Below are 12346 nucleotides of genomic sequence, written 5' to 3' on the forward strand. Positions count from 1 at the left end.
CCCCCCCCCCCCTTAGAGTTAGATGCACTATTGTAAAGTGGTTGTTCCACTGGACATCATAAGGTGAATGCACCAACTTGTAAGTCGCTCTGGATAAGAGCGTCTGCTAAATGACTTAAATGTAAATGTAAATGTAAACATGCGGGGACACACACACACACACACACACACACACACACACACACACACACACACACACACACACACACACACACACACACACACACACACACACACACACACACACACACACACACACACATACATACATACATACATACATACATACATACATACATACATACATACATACATACATACATACATGAACTCAGCAAAAAAAGAAACGTCCTCTCACTGTCAACTGCGTTTATTTTCAGCAAACTTAACATGTGTAAATATTTGTATGAACATAAGATTCAACAACTGAGAAATACATTGAACAAGTTCCACAGACATGTGACTAACAGAAATGGAATAATGTGTCCCTGAACAAAGGGGGGGGGGGGTCAAAATCAAAAGTAACAGTCAGTATCTGGTGTGGCCACCAGCTGCATTAAGTACTGCAGTGCATCTCCTCATGGACTGCACCAGATTTGCCAGTTCTTGCTGTGAGATGTTACCCCCCTCTTCCACCAAGGCACCTGCAAGTTCCCGGACATTTCTTGGGGGAATGTCTCTAGCCCTCACCCTCCGATCCAACAGGTCCCAGACGTGCTCAATGGTATTGAGATCCGGGCTCTTCGCTGGCCCTGGCAGAACACTGACATTCCTGTCTTGCAGGAAATCACGCACAGAACGAGCAGTATGGCTGGTGGCATTGTCATGCTGGAGGGTCATGTCAGGATGAACCTGCAGGAAGGATACCACATGAGGGAGGAGGATGTCTTCCCTTTAACGCACAGCGTTGAGATTGCCTGCAATGACAACAAGCTCAGTCCGATGATGCTGTGACGAATCCTCCACCTCCAAATCGGTCCCGCTCCAGAGTACAGGCCTCGGTGTAACTCTCATTCCTTCGACGATAAACGCGAATCCGACCATCACCCCTGGTGAGACAAAACCGCGACTCGTCACTAAAAAGCACTTTTTGACAGTCCTGTCTGGTCCAGCGATGGTGGGTTTGTGCCCATAGGCGACGTTGTTGCCGGTGATGTCTGGTGAGGACCTGCCTTACAACAGGCCTACAAGCCCTCAGTCCTACCTCTCTCAGCCTATTGCGGACAGTCTGAGCACTGATGGAGGGATTGTGCGTTCCTGGTGCAACTCGGGCAGTTGTTGTTGCCATCCTATACCTGTCCCCCAGGTGTGATGTTCGGATGTACCGATTCTGTGCAAGTGTTGTTACACGTGGTCTGCCGCAGCGAGGACGATCAGCTGTCCGTCCTGTCTCCCTGTAGCGCTGTCTTAGGCGTCTCACAGTACGGACATTGCAATTTATTGCCCTGGCCACATCTGCAGTCCTCGTGCCTCCTTGCAGCCTGCCTAAGGCACGCTCACGCAGATGAGCAGGGACCCTGGGCATCTGTCTTTTGGTGTTTTTCAGTCAGTAGAAAGGCCTCTTTAGTGTCCTACGTTTTCATAACTGTGACCTTAATTGCCTACCGTCTGTAAGCTGTTAGTGTCTTAACGACCGTTCCACAGGTGCATGTTCATTAATTGTTTATGGTCCATTGAACAAGCATGGGAAACAGTGTTTAAACCCTTTACAATGAAGATCTGTGAAGTTATTTGAATTTGACGAATTATCTTTGAAAGACAGCGTCGTGAAAAAGGGACGTTTCTTTTTTTGCTGAGTTTACATACATTTATCCCAATTTTAGGATTCAAAAACACCCTGTACAGGTTTGAAGACTCAATGAAGATTTTTGTATTCCTCCCTCTCACACACACACATTGCACCACATGACCTTGAAAGCACTGAAGAGGTGTTTGTTCTGTATCCATGTGTGTATGTGTGTGACAGATCTCAGCTCAGTAGTTGGTGACAAATGAAAGCTTGGCCTCCATCTAGCTCTCTCACCACCGTGTTCCCCCATTAGTGAAATCACTCCTGTTTACTCTAAAGCTGCATGCATCATCAGACGACATTGCCACTTTCCCCGACCCCGCTGTGGAACGGTTGTTACCATGGCAACCCATCCACCACATCCAGGGTTGCCATGTCTGCTTTTTTTCCGCAAATTGGGCTACTTTGAAAACTATATCGCGTGTGAAAATGTATTGGTCGCGGGTTGTGGGTTTTTGGGCTACTTCTAAATTGCACTGCGGCCGCCATGGCATGAAAAGTGATGTGATAACAATCAAATCAAATTGTATTGGTCACATACACGTGTTTAGCAGATATTATTGCGGATGTAGCGAAATACTTGTGTTTCTAGCTCCGACAAGTAATATATAACAATTTCACAACATACACCCAATACACACAAATCTAAGTAAAGGAATGTAATTAAGAATATATAAATATATGGACGAACAATGTCAGAGCGGCATAGATTAAGATACAGTAGAATAGTATAGAATACAGTATATACATATGAGATGAGTAATGCAAGATATGTAAACATTATTAAAGTGACTAGTGTTCCATTTATTAAAGTGGCCAGTGATTTCAAGTCTATGTATATAAACAGCAGCCTCTATGTGCTAGTGATGGCTATTTAACAGTCTGATGGACTTGAGATAGAAGCTGTTTTTCAGTCTCTCTGTCTCAGCTTTGATGCACCTGTACTGACCTCGCCTTCTGGTTGATAGCGGGGTGAACAGGCAGTGGCTCGGGTGGTTTATGTCCTTGATGATCTTTTTAGCCTTCCTGTGACATCGGGTGCTCTAGGTGTCCTGGAGGGCAGGTAGTTTGCCCCCGGTGATGCGGTTGCGTGCGGTGCAGTTGCCGTACCAAGCGGTGTTACAGCCCGACAGGATGCTCTCAATTGTGCATCTGTAAAAGTTTTCACAATTGAGCAGCACTTGCTAGCTAATATAGAGACACCCATTGGATACATTTGGCAATTCCTGTCTTGCTGCACCCCCAAAAAATGTGGCTAGTTTTAAGGCCTTGTTGGGCGGATTTTGAGTGGTCATTGGCCTGGACATTTTATCTAGACCTTGCAACCCTGCCCACATCCCACCTCCGATGCTGCAGAGTGAAGTATGCTGTGTAATCTAAATTCACTTGGAAGAATTCTCTTGGTGCACTCTTGTGTCCTTAAACCAATGACCCTCCTCAATAGACTGTACTTAAATGTAAGGAACAGAGTTACAAGGGGAAATAGAAATCTACTAGCTTGGGTACCAGTTTCGCTAACATTCCATGTTAGCTAAACAGACTGGTACCCAGGCTAGAAATCTACAGCATGGTAACATTTACAGTTACATTTACCAGTGTGTGAGGCATGAACAAATGCACGACTGTCTGTCTCTAATAACACTCCTTAGTCATTTCCTGCTGTTTGTTCAAGCCACAGGGAGCACGCATGACATGATTACTGCTTTATTGATTGGTGTACTGTGTGCCTGTATCACGCAGGTGGGGGAAAACCCAGTGTGTAATTGAATGGTGTGATGAAGAGCCTTTTTATTTGTTCCAACGTGACTCTTCTCAAACATGGCTGTTATTGGTTAAGTCGTGCCACGATGTCATGAAACATGTGGCTTGTGACATCAGACCATGCAATGCCTCCATGAATCCAGAGAAAAAAGGTTGCTTTTGGAGAGTGCCAATAATATCCTACTATTTAGATTTTCATTTTCGTTTGAGGATCACTGCATACATTTGTCCAGTAAATTGTTGGAAACTGTCTCTAAATTTGATATTGTGATGTGGCAGCCTGAGTTGTCCATTTTTTGCTCTGTCCATTAGCCATTGGGTTAGAGGAGCGCCTGGCTAAACAGGGACCACATAGGGAAATGGAATTATGGGAACTTGAGCCCTACCTCCCATCCCATCCCATACACCGTATCCTACACACACACACGGTACTGTAAATCCCACCATAGTGCTTATCTGCTTATAGAGATTATAGCAATACAGACAACCAGGCTTGATCCCCCCGCCCCCCCGGGGGAGTCTGGTCAGACTGGCCGGACCTCAACGGCCTGTGCAACTGCACTGAAGTGGAGCTCAAATGGACACGGACTGATATGCAAACTGAGCCAGTGACTGCATCTGATGCAGTAGTGGCAGACCCCTATGTTGTTGTGGAGGCTTCTGTCATCCATGTTGGAACATCTCATCCTTCATCGAGGACAACACTCCTTGGTATCAGACGGATGCAGCTGAAAACTGAGTCTGCAGGGGAAACTCATTGCTCTGGACTGTGCTGACCACTCTGTCTCCCATTCCATGTACCAGAATTCTGCCATTGGCGAGGTTCCACCAACAAAATATAACCTAGCACTCTGGTAGCCTGCAAACCATGACCCATTTTGTATTCTACATGGGTCAAATGTAATGGAGTCTGTTGCCCATGTTGTGAATGGTTGCTGTTCATACAAGGATGTGTACATTGCTAGACATGACCGCCTTGTTAAAGTGACAGCCAGCGAGGTGAGACGGGTCGTCTCACCAACAGCACACATCCATAAACATTGTTGTGTAAGAGGAAGCTGGTTTGATGTTGATGATGTGTTTTCCTATGTGCCAAATACACCAGATGTTGTTGTTTTGGGGGCAGGCCGGGGGGAGGTGATCATTTTGGAAGTGGGCTGCTCATTTGACGGCTACATGGAGCAGGCCTTTGCCGACAAGCTTCTTAAATACCAGCCCCTCGTGGCACGATTGGACAGCCTGGGGTGGAGGTGCAGGCTGGTAGTGCTGATATTTGGCAGTCTCGGCCACGTACACAGGCTTGCAGTGCCTGGCCTCCAGATTGCGGGCCTGACAAAAACTAGGGCAAAGCAGTTGTGTAGGTACTGCTCTGTTTCAGCTGTCATGGGCAGCCTAACTGTTTGGAGAAGGAGCTGCTTTATGTACCCTTGAGTGCCATGCATACAGGGACCTTTGAAATGTTTGGATCTGTTTTTAATGTAAATTTGGTCGGTGGATTCAAATAAAGTATTTGAAGTGTGTGTGTGTGTGTGTGTGTGTGTGTGTGTGTGTGTGTGTGTGTGTGTGTGTGTGTGTGTGTGTGTGTGTGTGTGTGTGTGTGTGTGTGTGTGTGTGTGTGTGTGTGTGTGTGTGTGAATGGCCGTTTAAATTGGCTGGTCCACAGCCTAGACGAGGAATGGAGGAGGGACAGGGACCCAAGCCAGGAGTTGATTAGGGTGCTCCTCTCTCTCTCTCTCTCTCTCTCTCTCTCTCTCTCTCTCTCTCTCTCTCTCTCTCTCTCTCTCTCTCTCTCTCTCTCTCTCTCTCTCTCTCTCTCTCTCTCTCTCTCTCTCTCTCTCTCTCTCTCTCTCTCTCTCTCTCTCTCTCTCTCTCTCTCTCTCTCTCTCTCTCTCTCTCTCTTCCATAGGGAATTCCAGCACTGACGTCAGAAACTGCTGCAGTGTTCAGTGTTTGCTGCTAGTTCCTGACTGCTGTAACTGTGCAGTATGCAGATCTAGCTGACTGACGCCCTGAGGCAGCACTGTAACTGTGCAGTATGCAGATCTAGCTGACTGATGTCCTGAGGCAGCACTGTAACTGTGCAGTATGCAGATCTAGCTGACTGACGTCCTGAGGCAGCACTGTAACTGTGCAGTATGCAGATCTAGCTGCCTGACGTCCTGAGGCAGCATTGTAACTGTGCAGTATGCAGATCTAGCTGACTGACGCCCTGAGGCAGCACTGTAACTGTGCAGTATGCAGAGAAAAAGGACCAGTACATAAGGTTATATGGCCAAGACTAGGCTGACTCTCTTTTTCTTGTTGATGAACTCTAAAGTATACAGTCCTGATATTCTTACAAATGAAATAGTTCTATTAGCCTAAGTTACTGGCTACTTCCATATGTAATCTACCCAACCTCTGTCTCCGTCTGAAATGGTCAGAGCTGGCTGTATCTGTAGCAGAAGTGTTGGTACTGTAACACTCATTAAGGAGATGACTGTGTGTGTGTGTGTGTGTGTGTGTGTGTGTGTGTGTGTGTGTGTGTGTGTGTGTGTGTGTGTGTGTGTGTGTGTGTGTGTGTGTGTGTGTGTGTGTGTGTGTGTGTGTGTGTGTGTGTGTGTGTGTGTGTGTGTGTGTTGGCTGGCTAAATATGTGCTGGGGAATTAAAAACATGTCTACAGAGAGAACTAGAGCTCAGATGATAGCACAGCAGCTGCCATGTGGGATCTGCTGCTCTGAGGAGGCGGTGTTGCATTTCTCAGCCTCTCTATCCCTCTGTGCTGTGTGAGTGTGTGCATGTACTGCAGGCTAGCTAGAGTTATGTCTATTTTCTTAACACATTTCAAGTAGTGTTTGGCCTACAGAAGGAAATTGTTTTATTTTCTCTGTGAGTCTTCGTGTGTGTTGCATGATCTATCTGTTAGAAACATTAGATGGGAAATGGCTTCTGACTGGCAGAGAGCCTCATCAGGCATTCACTGTAACAAAAGCTTAACCTCACATCACACAGCGGATGATGCAGAGCCTGAGAGAGAGGCGTGTGTGTCGGGATAACTCAACTTCTTATTTCTCATATGCAGTCGTTTCCTTGTAGACCGAAAGTAAAGATTTCTGGTCACCACACCTTGTAATTGGATTGTCAGCAGTAGCGAACCAATTTCATTTTTGTGAACTTAGGTTTACAATTTTACTTAGAAAATAAAGACAACTGGCATGGACAAAATTATTGCCACCCCTGAGCTAGTACTTGGTTGAACAGCCAAGATAACTACAGACAAACTCTTCTTGTAACAATGAGCTTGCTGCACCTTTCTACTGGCAATTTGGCCCACCTTTTAAGCAGCTAACTGCTCTAAATTAATCAATGTTGTTGGGATACCCTCCACCAACTGCTGTTTTCTGATCTCGCCTTTGGTTTTGGATGTAATTCAGATCTGGCCACTCCAGAACAGTCCAGCATCTCTTCTTGAACCATTCTTGAGGGCTTTTTGATGTGTGTTTGGGATTGTTGTCCTGCTGGAAGACCAACAACCTTCAATGGAGAGCCAGTTTTTGGACACTGGGTTGAACATTGGACTTCAAAACAATATCTGCTGATTTCATGATGCCTTGCACACATTCAGTACCAGAGACAGCAAATCAACCCCAGAGTATTATCAAATCTCCCCCCATCTTTGATTGTAGGGAGGGTGTTCTTTTCATTCAATTCTTCATTTGGTCATCAGAAACACAGCGCTGATCTGTTTTGCCAAAGAGCTCTCATTTCGTTTCATTGGTCTACAGAAAATTTGCCCCGGGATTTAGACTTGTTTAGTTTTATTTTTGGAAGTTCAATCAGGCTTTGTTGTGTGTCCTTCAGCAGTGGGGTCTTCCTATGTTTACCAAAGACCAAATGAACCATTTAAAGAAAAGAACATCCCCTCCTGCAATCAAACATGGGGATGTTCGATAATGCTGTGGGGTTGCTATGCTGTCTCTGGTACTGGGGGCCTTGAATGTGTGCAAGACATCATGAAATCAGAAGATTATCAAAGTGTTTTGGAGTGCAATGTTCAACCCTATCTCTGTTGAAAGTTGTGGGACTTCCAGCAGGACAACAACCCAAACACACATCAAAAGAAGCCTGGAATGATTCAAGAAGAAAGGCTGGACTGTTCTGGAGTGGTTAGCAAAGAGTCCAGATCTGAATCCCATCCATAACCGATGGCGAGAGCTGAAAACAGCAGTTGAATCGCTTAAACATTGAACAATTAGTGGGGCAAATTGCTAGTAGAAAGGTGCAGCAAACCCATTGATGGCGTTTATCTTGGCCAAAGGCTGTGCAACCAAGTACTAGCTCCGAGGTGCCAAAAATTTTGTCCATGCCATTTGTCTTTATTTTCTAAAGAATTATTTTTAAACTTAAGTTCACAATAATGACATTTGTTCTCTAATGTTGAAAATCCAATTGCAAGGTGTGGTGACCCAAATGTTTTTTTTATTTCAACTTATTTTAAAAGAAATAGGGAACTATTTAAGAAAAGTGCAAGGGTGCCAATATATTTGGCCGCAACTGTACATCCTCTGTGCAGGGTGTGGTAATATGGGATGAAAGAACTTCATAGGCGTTTGCTTCATTCCATTGATACGCATACTTTACTTCATGTAGCCTACTAGTTAATTGGATGAGGAGGGGGTCATGAACTCCAAGTCATATGCCTACTGTAGGGACTGGTGTGACATGTCATGAAACCATGCCTCCTGGTGGTTATTGAGGGCATAACAGTTCAAACAACCAACATTTCTTTATACGTTCAAGGCATGTAAAATGTATCATAGGCCATACTCGCTCTGTTGTCATTTCTAATTTGTGAGAGAGTGTGGTTGACATCTGCTGCTTCATGGCATTTCTCTAGTCCAGCCCCTCGTTCATCATGCAGCCTCTAAAAAGAGAGGACGAGAAATGGGTGTGTGTCCGTGTGTCTGGCCTGTCTCTGGAGGATGTAGCAGGTGTTCGTTCTCTCATCGTAGCTGTGATCGATCACACAGTCGATCAGGCAGACGGTCAGACCAGCCTCAGACCCGGCCTGGGAAATTACTTTCAGAGTGTGTGTGTGTGTGTGTGTGTGTGTGTGTGTGTGTGTGTGTGTGTGTGTGTGTGTGTGTGTGTGTGTGTGTGTGTGTGTGTGTGTGTGTGTGTGTGTGTGTGTGTGTGTGTGTGTGTGTGTGCGCGCACGTGCGAGAGACAGAGAGAGAGAGAGCGAGAGCGAGAGAGTGTTCCAATGTTCCCTGTCGAAAGAATTCACTGATTCGTAATCCGCTCATTAAACCACGCCTGTGTTTGTATGAGTGAGTCATTGCCTCACGGGAGAATTCAAATGCTGGAGTAAATCTCATTCACAGTTCTCTCCAGTCCTGCTAATGGCTCAGGATTTGAATCCAAGAATAGAGGGACCCGCCACAGCCGTATACATTTGGTAACTGTTATGCCTTCAGGTTTACATCCAGGAAGAAGTACACAAATTATCGATATGATTGTTTACAAATGGAGAATACTGTAATACTGTTAACACTGTACTGTAATGTACTCTTCACACACACACACATTCACATGCACACACATTTACAAACTCACCCCACCCCTACACACCGTCCCCCACTAATGCACAGCTAAAGTGCTGAAGTGTGTACTGCAGTAGCCACAGCAGAAGACATGGGGAACCACACACTGCTACTCTCAGCACAGAGAGGCTGCTGAAGATGGAAAAAATAAGTCTCCACTCCAGCCACTCCTGTTATTCATCACCTAGATCAATACACTGGGCCTCGCGAGCCGAGAATAGAAACGGCCTGAGATATAGAACCGCTGCCTTAGGTGAGCAAAACGAGCTGGGTACTGGCTAGGAGTCTGAGCAGTTGTCCCATCCATCAGCTCTAGATCTATGCTTGGCATTACCCTCATTATGAGTTGCAACTGCTCCGTCCGCAGACATACAGGGCTCTTTCTCTCTCTGCCTGTTCTCTCCTATTCGGTTCTATTCCTGTCAGGACACGGATAGAGAGAGCGAGATAGAGGAGGTGTGAGAGGGGGTGGAAGTGAGGGAATAGGTGTGAGCACATGACACTTAGTGCACTTCACCCTAACTGCCATGTTACTAGTGTTTACTTTCATGTTCCAGTAGGACTCTGCTGCTACACTGTTGTGGACAGGAGTAAGCAGTGGTAAAGATCCAAACTAGATGGACTCAAGTGGCTCTCATTTCCTAGAAATGAGCTGACCTGTCCTACTACCTGTCTGTCCCGCAGAGGGGGCTGGTGGTAGGAGCTATAGGAGGACAGGTTTGTTGTAATGGCTGGAATGGCATAAATTAAACGTCAAATGTGTGGTTTCCATATGTTTGATGTGTTTGGTACTGTTCCATTGATGAGCCTGTCCTCCGATATCTCCTCCCACCAGCCTCCTCTGACCCGCTGCAGGTGCTTATGTGTAGACAGAGAGGGTAATCTCAGGCAATGGAAGTGCCTTGTCCACACCTTCCCTTAAGCACAGTTTTGTTTGTTTCCTTGAGTGAGTGAGTGAGTGAGTGAGTGAGTGAGTGAGTGAGTCAGTGAGTGAGTGAGTGAGTGAGTGAGTGAGTGAGTGAGTATGGGTGTACAAACATGTCATTTTTTTTATTTCTCAAAAGTTTTTTAATTTGCCTTTTTTTTTAAATTATACAGATAATACAGACAGAACAAGTAGAGGGCAAACACACACGGATCCCCTACCAGATCAAACCCACCCCAACCCTCCAGGTTCCAACAGAACACACACGGATCCCCTACCAGATCAAACCCACCCCAACCCTCCAGGTTCCAACAGAACACACACGGATCCCCTACCAGATCAAACCCACCCCAACCCCCCATGTTCCAACAGAACACACACGGATCCCCTACCAGATCAAACCCACCCCAACCCCCCATGCTCCATCAGGACACACACGGGTCCCCTAGCAAATCCTCATCTTTTTGCCATGGCACCGACAAGCATAGATGAGACCAGGCAGAAATATCCCACAATAGAGACAGCCAAATGACTCAGCAGTTCTCCAAGGCCTCCTGCAATGCTTTTTAGAAGGGAAGATGAAGAAACAGAACACGGAGAAGTAGTAATGATTTATGACCCACAGTAAACACTGTTTCAAAGCATAATGGAAAGAAACCCATGAGAAACCCATGTGTTCCTACTTATGTGACTCACAGATGATGGTGATGCAGCGTTTCCCCCGTATTTTCTGGAGAATTCGGTTATGACCCTGAGTGAGTTCTTGCGTTGGTTCACCTTAGTGATGATCTAAAGCAGAATCCTTCTCCATTATCCAAAAGTAACTGACAAAATGACAACGTAGCTAAAAAAAAGTTACAGAAAACCAATGTTTGTTGTACAGTATTGAGCAATATTCTGTGACGTTGAGTGATGAGGGAGTGGGTGACATAAATTGTCAGATTTCTATTCGCTACACACCATAAGTGTCCCAAAAAGAGCTGGGCCTTGTTTGGTTTATAAGGCAGCCAAGTAGTTGTTACCCAGAAGAACATTCTGTTTTTTCTCTCTCTCTCTCTCTCAGCACTCTGAGAACAGTAAAGTAAACATTCCTTTTACATGGTTAGCCCAAGGCATCATCGGGGAAATGAGTCATCCGCATGAAAATGCACTCTGTGATGTAATAACGTTGATTCAGCAGTATGTGCATACATTTCCCATTCCCACGGTAACTTGTTAGATAATGCATCCCTTAATTCCCCACTCCACCCTAATCGCCTTTCTCTTCTTCTTCATTGCAGAGCTGAAAAAACTGAAGTATTAAGTGAAGACCTGCTACAGGTAAGTCAAAAGGAAGTTTTGTTAGTGTGTGTGTGTGTGTGTGTGTGTGTGTGTGTGTGTGTGTGTGTGTGTGTGTGTGCGTGTGCGTGTGCTTATAAAGGCTTAATATAGGCCTACAGAATATGCCTGTTTGTTATGTGTCTGTGAACTGCAAGTATATATACAGTGCTTTCGGAAAGTCTTCAGACCCCTTGACTTTTTCCACATGTTGTTACATTGCAGCCTTATTCTAAAATCGGGTAAATCAATTTTTTACTCATCAATCTACACACAATACCCCACAATGACAAAGCAAAAACAGGTTTTTAGAAAGTTTTGCAAATGTATTAAAAAACGGAAATATTACATTTACATAAGTATTCAGATCCTTTACTCAGTACTATGTTGAAGCACCTTTGGCAGTGATTACAACCTTGAGTCTTCTTGGGTATGACACTACAAGCTTGGCACACCTGTATTTGGGGAGTTTCTTCAATTCTTCTCTGCAGATCCTCTGTCAGGTTGGATGGGGAGCGTCACTGCACAGCTATTTTCAGGTCTCTCCAGAGATGTTCAATCGGGTTCAAGTCCGGGCTCTGGCTGGGCCACTCAAGGACATTCAGAAACTTGTCCCGAAGCCACTCCTGCGTTGTCTTGGCTGTGTGCTTAGGGTCGTTGTCCTGTTGGAAGGTGAACCTTCGCCCCCAGTCTGAGGTTCTGAGCGCTCTGGAGCAGGTTTTCATCAAGGATCTCTCTGTACTTTACTCCGTTCATCTTTCCCTCGATCCTGACTAGTCTCCCAGTTCCTGCCGCTGAAAAACATCCCCACAGCATGATGCTACCACCACCATGCTTCACCGTAGTGATGGTGCCAGGTTTTACTCCAGACGTGACGCTTGGCATTCAGGCCAAAGAGTTCAATCTTGGTTTCATCAGACCAGATAATCTTGTTTCTTATGGTCTGAGAGTCCTTTAGGCGCCTTTTGGAA

General features: G+C 45.5%; 1 protein-coding gene across 6 annotated transcripts in view; it reads left to right on the plus strand.

Annotated features, from left to right (window-relative positions):
* LOC139570271 (rho GTPase-activating protein 44-like) overlaps window positions 1-12346 on the plus strand; it is a 72121-nt gene that overhangs the window by 40563 nt on the left and 19212 nt on the right. For all 6 annotated transcript variants that reach the window (XM_071392014.1, XM_071392013.1, XM_071392017.1 and 3 more), the window contains exon 2: window positions 11339-11378. In XM_071392014.1, coding sequence (XP_071248115.1) covers window positions 11339-11378 — 40 coding nt within the window. The remainder of the gene's footprint in view (window positions 1-11338; window positions 11379-12346) is intronic.

The sequence above is a fragment of the Salvelinus alpinus genome, chromosome 3 (assembly GCF_045679555.1).
Source record: "Salvelinus alpinus chromosome 3, SLU_Salpinus.1, whole genome shotgun sequence".
Classification (NCBI taxonomy): Eukaryota; Metazoa; Chordata; class Actinopteri; order Salmoniformes; family Salmonidae; genus Salvelinus; species Salvelinus alpinus.